This window comes from Filicampus tigris, chromosome 4 (genome assembly GCF_054856515.1).
Source record: "Filicampus tigris isolate MCC_2025a chromosome 4, RoL_Ftig_1.0, whole genome shotgun sequence".
NCBI classification, from domain to species: Eukaryota; Metazoa; Chordata; class Actinopteri; order Syngnathiformes; family Syngnathidae; genus Filicampus; species Filicampus tigris.
This window is the reverse complement of record NC_141220.1, coordinates 10668706-10685640: the sequence shown is the minus strand read 5'-3', so window position 1 is coordinate 10685640 and position 16935 is coordinate 10668706. Positions and strand designations below refer to the sequence as shown.

Sequence of the window (16935 nt, the reverse complement as noted above, 5' to 3'; positions counted from 1 at the left end):
TCTGCCTGGGGCTTGCACGTGAATTTTTTTTTTTTTTTTTTACCAGCGGGACTAAAAAAAAAAAAAAAAACATATATATATATATATATATATATATATATATATATATATATATATATATATATACACATTTTTTTTTTTACTGCCGGGAATGGGCTTCTTCCAAAGTAACAAAAATATGTGTATATATATATATATATATATATATATATATATATGTATATATATATATATATATATATATATATATATACACATATTTATATGTGTATATATGTATATATATATATATATATATATATATATATATATATATATATATATATATATATATATATATTTTTTTTTTTTTTTTTTTTTTACTGCCGGGAATGGGCTTCCATATCTTTTAAAGCGGAAGTCAACCGAAACGTTTTTTTTTTTTTAAATAATATGTTCTATGGAGGCCTACTAGTTGAAACAACACTCTGATTAATATTCCGTTTGTGGAATAAGAGTTAATCCACCCGTTTTTAGCCATCTCCAGCCATCTATTTTGTCAATTCTGTCGACTGAAAATGACATCACAACTGCTCAGAGCTCAGGTAACGACCAATCACGGCTCAGCTTCAGAAAACAGGTGAGCCGTGATTGGTCGTTGTGAGCCCTGAAAGTCTGTGATGTAATTTTTAGGCGACAGAAGTGACAAAATGGCTGCCCCCTGAGATGCCTAAAAAAGGTTGGATTTTGTTGCTTAACTCATATTTCATATTAATCATATTGCCTTGTTTCAACTAGTGGGCCTGCATAGAACATATTCTTGAAAAAATATGTTTGGGTTGACTTCCCTCTTAAAGGGGATGTCACCCAAACATATTTAAGTAAAAAAATATATATATATTTATTATTTTTATTGCTTAACTCATTCATTACCAGACATTGTCAGACCCTCTTTTACCCTAAAGTTTGAAAGCATTTGAAAAAATGTAAATAAATTCCTGGGACTGAATGGCTGGACTGTGAAAAGACATATAAATATGTCTTTGGGATTGAATGAGTTAATTTCTTGGACACAGACATCCAACTACTAATGTGTTATATTACTGTACTATTGAAAATCTAGTTGCCCATTCCCTTGGGCGGCGGCAGCAGCGACCTTGGTGGGGATAATCTTCTCGGAAAATTAAAGTAGCGAATTAAACTATTGATGCTTATTGAGCAGCCATCATCATATTAATCAAAGGAAACTTTCTGCCTGTGTTTTCTAGGACCACATGCGATTAATAAACTGGAGGCGCTCATCTTAAACTCAACTGCAGTACAACTGGTTTGGATGGTACCGTTACAACACAGGCCCGAGTACACCTATCGGGTAGAGACAACTGGCTGCAGCTTCCTAAGCAAAACTGTGACAAAGGAAGTTGCAGTGATCTCAGAGCTCAATCCTCGGACACAGTGCAATTTCTGTGTTTGTGTCCAAGCAGGGGATGGCACAGAAGGGGAAAAACGCTGCATTCCTCGGTATACAAGTAAGACTTTAATTTGCCATTTGGATGGATGGACTGTCTTCCTTTCATTTCTCAAACTCAACTTATTGTTTTCTTCTCATATATTATCAGTGCCAGAGGCAGTGCAACTTGGGATATCCAGTCAAGGCTCAAACATGTCAGTCGTGGTATCATGGATTATCCCACCAGGCAATGTAGAGTTGTATACTGTTCACCTCAACAGCTCTTCTACTGCTCAGTCACAGACAGTGGAGTCTACCTTGAACTCCTTGCTTTTCAAGGGACTGTCTGCTGCAAGGCTGTACAGCGCCAGGGTGATATCCCATAATGGACCATTCTATGTGTCATCTGAATTTGTTACAAATGCTACCTGTAAGTACAAATTCATTCATGCAATATTTTGTAACATACTCATGTACACACTCACCAGCCACAGCATTAGCTACACCAGCACAACATTGGAATAAGAGTTGTGTCAAAATTGAAATTGTTAATTTGTTTTCCCCCTCAATCTTATATAGTAATGTATGCCTCTAATATTACAGTTTTGAATGAAAACTGATCCAGTTTTCAGTTCAAACAAAGGCAAATATCACCCAGCCAGCTATCCAAACGATAATGTGTATTTGCGCAGAGAAGCGGCGCTTTGAGGAAATTGGGGAAGGAGCGAAGTATCGAAATCCTAGGACAATAGTATCCATCCAAGTACTTGCTTGGTATCGATAATATCGATATTTGGATCGATCCGCCCATCCCTAGTAAAGACACTTTCAAATGACAATTACACATTCTCAACTAAAGAAGAAATTTCAGTGTGTTTCATTCTTTCTGTGGAACATACTCAAACGATTGCATAAATACAATAACTTGTTCTCGCGGGTGATGGTGTTGATGTGTTTAACTGAAAACATTGACTTTCATTGTTTGAGAAACATTGTTGAAAATCTCGGCAGTCCACAAAATAACACAAGCATAGATTTCTGATTGCAAATTACAACCTACAGAATATTCTTTATTCTCATAATGTTGGAACTCGTTTTTTATACAGTTGCATTGCTGTTTGATTTGAGATAATTTTAGCAAATGACCTGGATTTTGTCTTCATGAAATGTTCATAACATAACATAACATAACATAACATAACATAACATAACATAACATAACATAACATAACATAACATAACATAACATAACATAACATAACATAACATAACATATCTTATCTTAGTTTATCTTAGCTTATCTTATTTTAGCTTAGTTTAGTTTATCTTAGCTTAGCTTTGCTTTGCTTGTTGAAGTTAACATACTGTATTTATTAACTCTCAAAGTTCCAAACCCGCCTGGGCCAATTGAGATCTTCACCAAGTCAACAAACTCAATAGAAGCAAGGTGGACAGATGCTCCCCTGATGAATGGTGCATCGTTCTTCTACCAGCTAACAATTGCACCGCCTGAGGGAAGTGGAAACATCAATACCATCAACACCAGTCATACTTTTGAACCCTTGCTCTCTGGCACCCCCTACAACATTTCCATAGCAACTATTGGGGTCTTGGGTTTTAGGAGTGAAGTGATTCACGCCTATTTGGTCACCACAAGTAAGCATTTTTTTTAAAACTTTGAATGCACAAAAGTGCCAGATCTCAAGGATAACTCTTACACCTCTCCAATTTCCTTAGAACCACTGCACGTGAAGTTTCTCAACACTTCTACAGAGGAGGATAACATCACAGTCACATGGTTTCAACCCGATGAATACAAGGAAAGCTATCTTTACAATTTGACATGGCAAAGCTCAGACTGGCCTATCAATGGCAGCATTGTGACTGACCAAACAATGCATACTATCAAAAACCTGGTCCCTGGCAGTAGGTATAACTTTTCTGTCATCACTGAGACTCAGGATGGAACTCAGGGTGCTCCCAGAAGGATTTCCAGCTGCACAGGTACGATCATCAACATCTGAGGCTAGGTTCACACCGCAGGCAAATGCGACCCAGATCGGATTTTTTTGCCCATATGCGACCTTTATCAGATTTTTTTTATGACAGTCTGAACGGCTCAATTCCGATTTTTTCAAATGGGACCTGGGTCGCTTTCATATGTGGTCCTAGATCGGATACGTATCCGATCTTTTCCAATGCGTTCGCGGTCGGAACGGCCAGGTCGCATATATCCGACATTGACGTCATCCGGAGCCCAAAATGTGCTCCGCACAGGCAGAGGGGTACTGCTGGCATCAGGGGATCGAATCTACAAAGTTGTTTTGACTAACATTATTGACTTTATGTTTTACTTTAATGTAATCCAACTTGCGGCACGGTGGTCGACTCTTCTTCTGTGCATGCGGGCCAATTTGATGACGCATGTGTTCATACAGCAGACAAGACAGAGGTCGCATTTATAATGTAATATGAACACTTACACAAAAAAATCGGATTTTAAAAAAAAATCCCAATTGAGCATTAAGACCTGCGGTGTGAACCTAGCCTAACATATAATGCACCAGTGGGCACTGTTCTTATTGTGTTTTGTAAATGTAGGACCCATGATTTAGGATCACGTGATGTTTGGTTGCTGTGGTAATGCGTGGGTACTTGGGTCACATAAGTGGTGAATGTTGGGTAATTTAAATAAATAGGCATGCTAACCAGTATTAAGAAAGCGAGAGTGGAGCTGGGTAGTCGTGTTTATTGCTTCGCTACGACATGCCATGATGCGCTATACTACGCTACATGTGCCATACAGTGTACATGAATCCATCCAAATTGTGTGTAACCGTGAAAGCCACAATGAAATCAATAAATACGCACTCAGGACAAAGTGGGCTTCTATTGCCAAGCTATCAAAACGACAAGCAGCACGTCAGACAGGCACAGGACCCAAGGCTGTTTGAAGTCACTATAGTAGGAATATTTTAGAGGTCAATCGAGGACACGCTCATTAATTCTGTCATACTTTACAATGAGACAATAAAATAAATGTTGACAGGTAGGGTATCTTGAAAAGGAAGTTTAAATCTGTTTAAATGATGCTACAAATAAACAATATAAAACATTTGGAGATTTGTGTTTGGGAGATTATCTGTTGTAGCATCTTATTCTGCTGTTGTTGTTAACTCTTGATTACGGGTGTCATCCTCGCGGATTTGAAGTCAATTTTTGCATTTATTATTTTAACAAACAGTCAGGAGGGTGTGACTGGCACCACCTCCGAATGCTGCTCGCACACTGTTGTGGTCACACACTGCTGTTACTCCACAAAAAGGAATTGTTGCAAGTCAGCCAACATGGTTGCTTATGTTACAACTGCACAGCTGACCCCACAAGTGTTCAGTGGTGTTTAGTCCTGTTAGCAGGCCACTGCATTCTTTATACTTACAAATTTTGGAGGCACTCTCTAAACACGTCACGTGAAATGGGGAATTATTCAAAAAGGTAATAAACAGGCACGCCAAGTGTATAAACTGTTCAAACTCTGCAAGTTTTACATTCTTAGATAACCTTGTGTGTCTAACATGTATTTAAATAATACATATCTACTCCAGATGCAAGCCCTGTGAGAAATGCAACGTGTGAAGGTCCAGACAATCCAAATGCAGAAATTGTCCTGTCCTGGACTAAGCCCAGAGGCCGATTTCACGATTTTCGCATCACTTTAAATACAGCGGAAATGATGATTGGGACAAGCATCTGTAACCAAAGTTGTAGCCAGACCATCCACAACCTAAGTCACTACACTTCATACAACATAATGATGGAGACACTCAGCTGTGGACAACCTGCTACTCCAGTGTCTCTCCACTGCCGAACTGGCATCACAGGTTGGATTTGTTTTAAGTTGACCTTTCTTTTTAAAGACAAAATTAATATTTTTGATGTCATGTTTTGGCAGACCCTCCAATTTCAGAAAACTTTGAGTCGCTGGCTAGTGTGAATGAGAAAGTATACAACAGATTCACCATTCAGATCAATTCCAGCCTGTTCGTTGAAACCAGGGGACCAGTCACTCATTTTGGTGTGCTGGTGACCGAAAATATCAAAGGTTTGTTTAATTAACTTTTTCTTTTTTATCACAGTTATATACCTCCCCCGAAATGATAAGGTGCTTTGCTTTGCATGATTATTAATATGATAATTAGTCTCTTATGTCTGTTCCTGCAGAATCTGACATTGCTAATATGAGTGAGTACTTGGGGAAAACATATCAACAGTGGATTGACAAAAAGTCTCCGGTATACCTGGCAACTGTCAAGGAGAGAAATGGTCAATCACGCAGTCAAGAGAGCATGTTGTCTGTAGAGATTGGCGATGGTTCACAATGGGAGGGTTACACCAACGGTGCCCTTCGTGGAAATCGAAGATACCAGTAAGATTTTAAAAACATCTGCTACATGTAGCATCCATCCATACAATACAACAGCTAAATAGGAAATATATATCTTGACAAAGATAATAATGCTCAATTTGCCCAACCGCATCACTAATATAGACACAGTAAAACACAATAGAATGGATGGAATAGATCAAATAAGATGTGAAGCAAAACACAGACTCCAATCACATGAAGTCGTTTTTTTGGGACCTACAGTATAGTAGATGTGACTTCCACTGCCGTCATTATGCAGTATTTGTTAAATTAGTCAGCACATCTAACAACATTAGTTGTTTTGCATTCATTTTTCTGACATTTCTTTTATCCTGCAGATATGCCATTGTATTGTTCACTAGAGTGAGTCTGAAAGATGGCGTAATCAAGGTCGGGTCAAATGCATCAAAGGCCTCAATGACAAAATTCTACCCAATGATAAAACTCCCACAGAATCCAGGTAATGTGGGCTCAATATGAAATGTCCATATCAGGTGCTTGCTTTCTGTTTCTTTAAAGTCTAGTCATAATCTTTGTCAATGTCATAGTTGTCATCAGCGTTGCTGTTGGAGCAACACTGGGGATTTTCAGCATTCTCTTCATCATTCTTATTGGCTTCATTGTTTACTGGAAAAGGTTTGTCACTTTCATGAAGTAATGTCAAGTCACATATGTTTATATGGCACAGATTTCAACTCCTTGTATATATGATGTAGGTTATCCAAAAAAGAATCCTCAGACATCCAGATTCATTCCTTGAGGTAAAAATGTTCATTTCAATCATATTTATATGTACGTACATTTCAATTAATCATTGTCTTCTATAACTGGCAGTTAGTGTTACTTGATTTGGCTTTTCAGAGCCAAAGTGTAAGTACGAACCTTCAAAGTTAAAGAGGAAGTCAACCCCCAATTTTTTTTTTTACAAGAATATGCAGGCCCACTAGTCCAAACATAGCATTCTGATTAATATTGTATTTGTGGAATATGACTAAGCAGTAAAATCCACCCATTTTTAGCAATCGTCCATTTTGTCACTTTTGTTGACTGAAAAAAATCACAGTTGCCCAGGGCTCAGGTAACAACAAATCATGACTCAGCTTCAGGAAACAGGTGACCCGTGATTGTTTGTTATTTGAGCCCTGCAACTGTGATAATGTAATGTAATGTAATTCCACAAATGCAATACTAATGAATGCCAGAATGGCACGTTTAGACTAGTGAAGGTGCATTGAACATATTATTGGAAATAATTTTGGGGGGTTTATTTCCCCTTTAAGAGGAAAGGAATCACGTGGTTTCCCAAAAGGTTCTCATTACTGGAATCTTGTCCTCTGAGCAGAAGTGCACCTGTGAGGGTGGAGGACTATGAAGCTTACTACAAAAAGCAGAAGGCGGATTCTAATTGTGGCTTTGCAGAGGAGTTTGAGGTGAAACATTTGTTGATTTAATGCTGAAATGAACTTTTCTATGGGTAAAAATAGGTACAGGATGACCCAAAAAAAAGGGAACTTTTACGATCCAATAAAACCAAGAGTGATGGAAGAAAAATATTTTATTCATAGTAATTGCCATTTAACATGCCATTTAAGAAAAAGTGATGGAACTTTATATATATATATATTTTTTTTTTTTTTAATTACATCCTGTAGATGGAATCCTCCTCTACGAATGCATTATAAAAATTCCCGCTTTTTGGGTCACCCTGTATTTGTCTTGTGTAGATTAAAGCTGGAGTTTGCAGTTTTCAATCTGCTAGCAAGATTTGAAAGTAGCCTCACTTCACTATCTGCCTCTCATTACTGATCAAAGCCACGCCCCTCACAGAAATGCACATGGCACGCACTGTATACAAGCCGACGTTAGCCAAGGCTTCTACACTGGTAGCATGGTGTATTCATATTGGAAAGTTGCAAAATTTTGCCGGTTTGATGTTATATTTTTTGGAATTTACAATCAATTAAAAATATAAGAGAGGTGATAGATAACGTTACTTGTCAATCTGGTGGGAAAGATGACGTTGGCGGTGTGTTTTCCAAGTATGCGAAGTTGGCTAGGGCGAACACAGATCACCGCTGTGAAGTGCAGGCACTTGGGGAACACCTTCCACCTTGATCATTTGTGTCTGTGTGTGGCACGTCCCACTTATAGCTGTGCCGTGGCCACGGGTTGATTTTGCAGATCTAATTAAGATTATAGCACAGTAGTGATAATAATGCGTTCACAGAATTGATTTCTATAATGATTCAGAAAGTTTGATGCGCACTGTTGTCATTCTGTTTCTTTGAATGAAATACAATGACATCTAGCACGCAAGTGCCCGGAGCGCAAAATCTGTCGCTCTATGTCAGCACGTCGATCAAATTCACCAAGCGTGAATGTAGTCTACTTTCAGCCACCAAATGATCACGTATGCTCGGGGCATGTAAAAGAACACACCCTACACCCTTGGTCCGCCGGAGCACCCAGCACGGAACAACGCGAGCTGCCTATTTACCAAATACGCTAATTGAGGCTTTCACCTGCACAAAAAAAAAAAAAAACTAAAGAGACGTGCGTTGTCCACAAAAATAGAGCCCTAAGTATACGTGTGCGTAAAAGGCAATGATTGACGCAGGCTTCGGTCAAGCCTTCCTGCCCGCCACAACTGATCGACTATTCTTGTTGTAACATGACAAGTTTTCAAAGAGCAATTCAAAATCAAATTAGAGGCATCAGAAGGGGACAATCTATTGAGTTTTCAAAAGATCATTTGAAAATAACTCTTATAGACAGTTTTAACTTACTGTATATGCCAAAAAGAGTTGTTGTTTTTAACTCCTCATTGAATAATTGATCCATGAAATTCCTAACATTGGGTTATGGTTTTACTTTCTTTAAAGGACCTAAGGATGGTTGGTACATCTCAGTCCAAAGCATGTGCCCTGAGTCAAGAGAACAAGGCCAAGAATCGCTACAACAATGTACTTCCCTGTGAGTTACCTACATATTGTAGATCCACCTCAACAATACTACTTGTCTGTCTGTAAACTAGTATTCCTTGTGCTTGTATCTATCCATGCCTCTGCCATATACCCCCAAAAAAAAAGAAGAAATACACCATGAAATTAGCTACACCTGCATAATCTAATGAGATCCAGTACAAGAGCTGTATACAATGTTCAAATGAAAGATAACAATGCTCAATTATGTTTGTCACATAAATAAGAATTGGACTGTATGATTATTACTGTTAGTACTGTTGCTTCAAAGCAAAATTAATAATCTTCCGGGTTTGACTCTGACTTGAGTCTGCTCTCCTTTTTGTGTGGAGCATATTCTTGCTGTAGGCACTCTGCCTTTCTCCTTCAGTCCAACGTAGGTACATGTTTAACTGGTAATTGAAGACCTAACGTCAAATTTCGGCAGGTGCTCTACATGGTCTGCATCGTGTTAAATTAATAATCTGTATACTGTCAGTCAGGACGGGTAAATATTATCATTGCCAAACCAGAATTTGGATACAGCTCTAATATGGATGTTGTTATATTGTGAGGGTGTATTACATGAAGCGTCATGTGATGGTGGAATGCAGTCATGAAACTTTTCTTTTTAAAATGAAATGCTTGCACAGCATCCTCATTTTCATCATAATTCCTTTGTTCAATGCTCCCACTTTTCATACCTCCTAGATGATTCCTCTAGAGTGAAACTCTCTATCATTCATGGAAGTCCATATGATGACTACATCAATGCTAGCTACATGCCGGTGCGTACTGACTCCTTCTGCCTAAGTCATTGCCTCATCATTCCACGCCCTTTGTCTTCATCCCTTCATTCATAATGTTACCTGAAAGACCGATAGAAATCCGAACAGAACGGAGTTGATGTTTGTGCATGAACTGCTGTGTCATTTGGCAGGGTTACAACTCCAAAAAGGAGTTCATTGCAGCTCAGGGTCCTTTGCCCAGCACTGTCAAGGATTTTTGGAGGATGATATGGGAGAAGAATGTGCACACCCTGGTCATGCTTACACGCTGTAATGAGCAAGGCAGAGTGAGTACACACTCACACACACGCACGCGCGCACGCCCACACACACACACACCCACACAGACACACAACACATAAAAAACTGTCTTCAATAATGCTGAAAAAGGACATTTCTATGGACACATTGCCAGTAACTTGGTCGCATTTTGTGCTCTCTTGTACGAACCATTTTATTTGTATGCCACAATGACATGTTAATAAATTAAACATTAAAATAAAGCAATGAACCATACTGTTGTAGTGTCAAAAATGTGACTATTACTGTCACTGCTGAATGCAGAAAACTTCCCCAACCGAAGGTGCTGTTTTTCTTTCTTTCTTTCTTATTTTCTTTCTTAGTTGTTTGCTGTGGCTCTCTGACTGTGCAAAGATACGCCTGTATTACAAAATGTAATATAGCTAGAAGATCTGGGAATTTTACTAAAAATTGAACGTCCATTATTCCTCTTCCGTCTGCAGTGTGGGTATTCCGTCGTCTGTCATTCGCCTTTTTTTCCGGGGGGAAAAAAGTAGTACCCGTCTACAGGCCGGTGCGCGTTTAATTTTAAACGGCCGTACGTCTGCGAGTTCGACAAACTTTCCCTCGCAACCCCACCGTCCCACTGCCCCCGCTCGACAATATTTTAACAGAACTAGTGACTCACTGAGCTTTGGAAGTCTGCCTGCTTGCTTTGACAGCCTGATCCCTCACTCAAATCTGTCCCCCAAGCGACAACAACAACACACTATTTTTCTCCCTGCGCTTGCCACAGCCATTGAAGCCTCGCCGCGAAAAATAGACTAATGACGGACTGCAGGCGAATGGCAGACTAAGGGGTTTCCATCTATGCTTAATCTGTCTGTTGTAAAAAAATGTCCATCATTCGTCAACCGTCAGCAAAACGGGCGTCCATAGACGGACCGGTCGGTCACATAGACGGAATGCCCGGCTCTTATTTTTTGTATACTTCTTTTTCTTTTTCTTTGCTGTCCTGTTCCGCTGCCTGGCTGTCGGATCTGTATGCCTTTTTGTTTTGTTTTAATATACTCCCTCTGTGGTTTATTATATTGTGATGGATATTTGGGGAAATGCAGGCACACAGAATCAGGTTTGAGGGGGGACAGAGACAATAACAAAGAAAAAAAAACAGAGAACAATAAGAGTAAAAACAATATATTGTATGACAACAGTAACGTTACATACATCTAAAAAGATAAAATAATGTGTTTTTGATGTAAAGTGTTTATTGTTTTCTCTCCACAGATCAAATGTGAGCAGTACTGGCATTCAAGCACCAAGCATTTTGAATACATCCGTGTAACAACAACCTCTGAAATACCACTTGATGACTGGACCATTAGGGACTTCGAAATTAAAAATGTAAGGGAAACTTACAATAATTATATTATTTGTCTTCCTGAACAGTTTTTCTAAATCTCAATTTTCAACAATGCGTTATATTGAGCATGCTAGAAGTAGGAACCTATGGACAGTAGAGTTCTTACAGTTTGACCAACTATCATCACTTACTACTTAAAATACCGAATTTTCTGGACTATAAGCCGCACCTTTGTACCTATCTTTGTTAAAAAATTTGATATTTACTGCATTTACAGAACAATTTACCTGAACAGATTATTTCCTAACAGTGTCTTTTAACAAGGCAGCAACTTTGCTGATTAAAACGGAACAGAACCCAGTGAAAATAAGCAGTACTTATCTTCATTTCACTGCCCTCTGTCACTCCAGTTTGTCAGTTACCTTTTATTTCTCTACTTCCGCATACCACCAAATGCAATGCCTAGTGCTTAACCTAGTGCATAGCGCCCTCGCCTGTTGAACTCCTCCACCTTCAGTCACATCCTGCATTTGTATTGTATTGTATTTCAATTCCGGTTGGAGCGCCCCCTAATGGTGGAAGAAAAAATTCACAGACTAGCCGCACCTTTATAAAAGCCGCATGGTTCAAAACCTAGGAAAAAAGTAGTCCGGAAAATATGGTATGCCATCTTTGATACATGAATGGTTTTAGGGAGCAACCAAAACTCAACTCAATCAAACAGAAAATTCCTATCTAGGAACTACAATATTAGGCAACATGATCTCTCTCGGGGAAAAACACGCTAAAACATCGTGAGTTGGGATTGTGAATTTAAGTTACTTGTCATATGTTAATGCTCATCCATGTAGATGTATGCCCATAGGTAAAAACAGCAGAGACGCGTTCAGTTCGCCAATTCCACTTCACAGCCTGGCCCGACCACGGGGTGCCGGAAACCACCGAGCTTCTAATCAGCTTCAGACACCTGGTCAGAGAACACATGGACCAATATTCCACCAACTCCCCCACTGTGGTCCACTGCAGGTTTGTTAGAAAAACAGTCAGGGGACCCTTTTAGAATGCTTGTAGTTTTGGGCGATTCACTGACAAACCGCATATAATCAGGTACTTACAGTAAAAGTAAGCTTTATCCAAATATAGCTGATTACACCCTGGATTTATCCTCATAGGGCGTTGAGTGGGACTTGACCCCATGGCAGCTGCATGGAAAACTTCTCTGTCATCGCCATACTGTAGATGTCATAAACAATCAATGTTACGAAGACGGTTTGATTTTTTTACATATTGTGGGTGAAAGACAATCCCTCCCCGGCCAAAAATTAGGGACACTGATAGAATCTAATGGGATGCGATACAAATAACATGTAAACAATTTTGTCTTTACAAAGACGGTAGTGCTTAGATTTCATTTTCAAACTGAACCTCAGAACTGTAAGATTGACGTGCTAAAATCTAGGTTACTATGCTGCCTTTTTCACTTATTTATTTATTTGAGCTGTGTATTTCAGATTTCCTACCATTGATTCTTTAGTTAAAGCAGCACTGGGCAAAAATTCGACCTTAATAAAATGTTTTCACAACTTTTTTGATGAAACATTGATTTACAAGTAGTTGAATGGGACTTTTGTCATGGCCTGGGGGGGTCTGTATCGTTTTTACTGACACTAAGCAACTTTGAGGAGGATGGGAGCAACCCTGGCACACAAAAAAAAATACAAATGTCCTGAATTGCTTTACCGCATACTCGCTTCCTCGTTTCGCTTTAAGGATGGAAGTCGATTCGAACGTCTACATGCTATTACTGGTGTCATGGCAGAAGCCCCAAAACAAAACAAAAAACAAAAAAAGTATTGTTTGAACGAAATTAGATTCATTACCTCATCGCGATTCATCTTTCACACAGCCACTGGAAATAGAAATGTAATTCAGTCCAACTTGCAGGACAGCGAGAGCTCAGGATTTCACATCACTACGTGCTGGCGCACATGGGAAATTTGGTTGACTTTTGTCCAAATCATAACCGCAATAATCAACAAAAACTGTATGTAATATTACACAGTGTTGCTTTAAGTAGGACTAACTGCAGGTCCATCAAGCTAACATGCTGGGCTAAATATATAACTTCCTGACCACATTTTATACAGCTCTCGTCTGGTGTAGGCACCAATGTTGAGGCACGTTAACACGTGCACCCCTTCCATGCTGTTTAAATGTTCACCTGTCATTGTGTCTGTCTCCCTTTCAGTGCTGGGGTGGGCCGCACTGGCACCTTCATAGCCATTGACCGTCTCATCTTCCAAATTGAAAGGGAAAATGTGGTGGATGTTTATGGAGTAATCCATGACTTGCGCATGCACCGCCCACTCATGGTGCAGACAGAGGTACATACCACACATATATGCAGAGTTCTTTATGTAATTGTCAGACACGGTCAATGTGGTTAACATCTAGACTTTATGTCTGCGCAGGACCAGTATGTGATTTTAAACCAATGTGCAATGGATATAATACGATCAAGAACTGGAACTAATGTGGATCTAATCTACCAAAACACCACCGCACTCTCCATTTATGAGAATGTGGAACCCAGAAAAGGGTACCACAATACATAAGCCCAGCTGAACCACTCAGGTCTTCTACTTTTTTCACTTGTCACATTCTTGTTTAGGGATCTTCAAGTTCTCTGAATCAAAAACATGTAATGTTTCATCATGTGAATTGTTAAGCAAACATTAAACTAGTGTGGTCGTGTCCTATAACATATTTGAACTGTGTAGCTGTCTACTGGAAGCTGTCCTACTACTGTGTATGACTACTCAGGTTTTTGGGTATTATTACTGACACTTGTAAAGTGTAAAGAGAATTTGTCTTAAATGGAGAATAAGCGGTTCAGAAAAGGGATAGTCGGCTGAACTGTTGCTCTTGTGCCTACCCACTGTGGTTTGAAACCAGCAGATGGCACTCAAGTGACACCCAAATTGAAAGCGCACTGTAAATATTGACCAATGTAAATAGAACTGAATATGACAAATTATTATGGCTTTGCATATCCTGTTACTTTGAACTGTATGTACCATGAATAGCTATTTTTTGTTATGTAGTTTGTTTTATTGTGTGTAGGTATTGTGTTTGTGTATTTTTTTTTTCACTAATGTGATTAATGCACTGGATGCATTTATGTTTCTCATCTACTCAATTTGTAAGTAGAGACAGTTTTTATCAGATGTATCATTTGGCCAGTTTGGAACAGTCATCATTTTATGTATTATGCGATCACACTAGTTTTGAATAGCATGTGCTTGTGTCACTTCCTGCTGAGTATTGTCAAACATTCATGTATGGGATGAGCATCATTTGACATTTTGTCTCTACATTTAAAAAGGATCTTTTTTTTTCTTAATGAGAACGGTACATTCTTTAAAAATATTATTCAAATGGCCAGCCTACCAGTCTACTGTTGTCAGAAGCACTTTAAGAAATACAGCAAGTGCATACGCGTGGGGGGGGGGCTACATTTAGGTTACGTTTGTATTATTTTTGCTATGAGATGCTTGCTGGTACAATGCAAAACTGTAAATGACCCGCATTTATTATTCGCGTGATGTGTAAAGAAAAATGTGGATGTATGCTATTACTTTAGACTTCTTGCTTGCTTATTGGATGGATGGATGGATGGATTGATGGATGGATGGATGGATGGATGGATGGATGGATGGATGGATGGACAGATGGATGTTTTAAAGAATGTGCACATTTAATGCAAACGCATTGACCACCACACAAATAAATGATACATATCCGATTTTATGTTCGCTTTGACTTCAATTGATGTCTTTAACTATGCATTATTTTGTAACGTTATTTCGATAAGTTATATTTTACAAATAGCAATTTAGGGTTCATCTGAGTCAACATAAAATCAATGACAAGTTATTGAACATATTTTAAATCCTGTACAATGTAAGATGGGATACATGTACACCACATCTTTTTCACCCCCTAAAAAAATATCCAAATCACTATCATTTCATCATTGTATTTCCATTCAAATGGAATATTTTGTGTAGTTCATGTGTAAATGTGCTCAAATATATAGGTCTCATTTTTACATTACAAACATGTGTGTAATAGGGGTATATGTATCACCAAACACGGGGAGAAAAGTTGTTTCCAGTTGATTGATTCATCCGTTTTGTCATACAGGTTGTCGTCATTAGGGTTACAGCTGACTATGGGAAAGAGTTGGAGTCCACAATGGACTGGTCGTTGGTCGCGTATAGCCAACCACCTCAGTTCACGTCACTTGACTTACGTTATTGAAATGTCCCTTGTTTGTTGATTTGGTTTGCAGCAGCTCACACTGACAGGCATGCAACAAAACAGTCACATATACCCAGAGCTGTACAAAAAAAGTGTAATTACGAAGTAAAAAATAAAATAAAAAGACATAACATACTGGTCAGCATGTATACAGCAGCTGTATTTTTAAAGAGGTTGGTACAGTTTAGAGAAACAACAAAAAAATCAAAGGAGGCCACCTCCTTCACTCTGCAGCATTTTGAGCCCGGATAGAAGGAGACACAAAAGAAAATTTATAATCCAGATGGGCAGTTTACCCTTTTTTGCCGGTCCTCTGTCCTCCGTCCGCGACGCGACCTGGGTACCCTTGCGTCCTCGTCCCTTCGTCCTTATTCCTAAAAATTATCATTAAAAAAAATGCCTGTGCTTGTCATTATTTCAAGCTCATTAGCTGGCTAATTTCCTATGCACATGCCCTTACCGGCTGGGAGTATCGTGAGTGGGTTCAATTGTTTACAACTGTTAAGACATCTTTTTAGCTGCCAGCAACCACCGTCAGGATGCGATGATTAAAATGATGATGATGATTATGGTGACCCGGACGGGGTTAATAACACAATACTATTGAATTTTGTTACACTTTTTGACTTTCTATTGTATTATTTCACAATAAAAATAATTAATGCCAAATAAGGCAATGTTATTTTAGGAGATTGAACGTCTTCCACTTCCTGGTCATTGCTTTCAGTGTTTTTTTTTTTTTCGTTTTTTTTTACCCTTCCCCAGTGAAATGGGCATCCACTAGAAGGCAGACTATGCTTGTGAGAACAATACTGCAGAGACGACAAATGACAGATTCACTAGAAGCAGTATTGAACATTTTCATTAGTGTTTTATCTACCTGAAATTTAGCCAGCTACCTCACACAAAAAAAAGCTGTTCTTTTCTGACCTTTGTTTTATTGTCCTTTTTTCTTTTTTTCTTTTTAAATGCCTCTTAAATCCTCCATTACTGATTTTCAAAATTCCGGCTGCATGTTGCACTCGGATTGATGTACCATTCCAGTCAGACTCAGCATTTTGACAGACAGTCATTTTTGGGAAATCTTGTCGCATTGTGCTCACATTTCAGAGCTGGTCATCGGTAATTCGTATTCGGCGTCCTGCCTTCCTGTGTGGATTTTGAGGAGATATTTTACAAAACCAATTTTCAAAGTGACCTGGCTCATTTGTCCGTTTTAGAAATCAAATGTTGTGCACCGTGAGCGCAAAGGTTTTACCACAGCAGCATTAGATGGTGCAGTGCAGGTAACAAATGTTGCCACTGACTGAATGAAATTTAATGTGTGCTCATTGGTCTCATTACACTATACTATATGCTATGCCATATTCATTATGAGAATAATCTATATAAATAAGTAAACATTT

The 16935-nt window shown here is 38.8% G+C and overlaps 1 protein-coding gene across 2 annotated transcripts in view; it reads left to right on the top strand.

Annotated features, from left to right (window-relative positions):
* ptprjb.2 (protein tyrosine phosphatase receptor type Jb, tandem duplicate 2) overlaps nucleotides 1–15011 on the top strand; it is a 39006-nt gene extending 23995 nt beyond the window's left edge. The window contains exons 12-29 of one of the 2 annotated variants that reach the window (XM_086029224.1): nucleotides 1248–1508; nucleotides 1599–1859; nucleotides 2816–3085; nucleotides 3167–3433; nucleotides 5035–5310; nucleotides 5382–5531; nucleotides 5651–5855; nucleotides 6194–6315; nucleotides 6404–6491; nucleotides 6572–6616; nucleotides 7198–7285; nucleotides 8738–8828; nucleotides 9527–9603; nucleotides 9756–9890; nucleotides 11131–11247; nucleotides 12072–12232; nucleotides 13455–13590; nucleotides 13678–15011. In XM_086029224.1, coding sequence (XP_085885350.1) covers nucleotides 1248–1508; nucleotides 1599–1859; nucleotides 2816–3085; nucleotides 3167–3433; nucleotides 5035–5310; nucleotides 5382–5531; nucleotides 5651–5855; nucleotides 6194–6315; nucleotides 6404–6491; nucleotides 6572–6616; nucleotides 7198–7285; nucleotides 8738–8828; nucleotides 9527–9603; nucleotides 9756–9890; nucleotides 11131–11247; nucleotides 12072–12232; nucleotides 13455–13590; nucleotides 13678–13821 — 2894 coding nt within the window. In that variant the 3' untranslated portion in view covers nucleotides 13822–15011. Of the gene's footprint in view, nucleotides 1–1247; nucleotides 1509–1598; nucleotides 1860–2815; nucleotides 3086–3166; nucleotides 3434–5034; nucleotides 5311–5381; nucleotides 5532–5650; nucleotides 5856–6193; nucleotides 6316–6403; nucleotides 6492–6571; nucleotides 6617–7197; nucleotides 7286–8737; nucleotides 8829–9526; nucleotides 9604–9755; nucleotides 9891–11130; nucleotides 11248–12071; nucleotides 12233–13454; nucleotides 13591–13677 lie in introns of those variants that run through there. The other variant, XR_015086621.1, reaches the window with a different exon arrangement.
* The last annotated feature ends 1924 nt before the right edge of the window (nucleotides 15012–16935 follow it).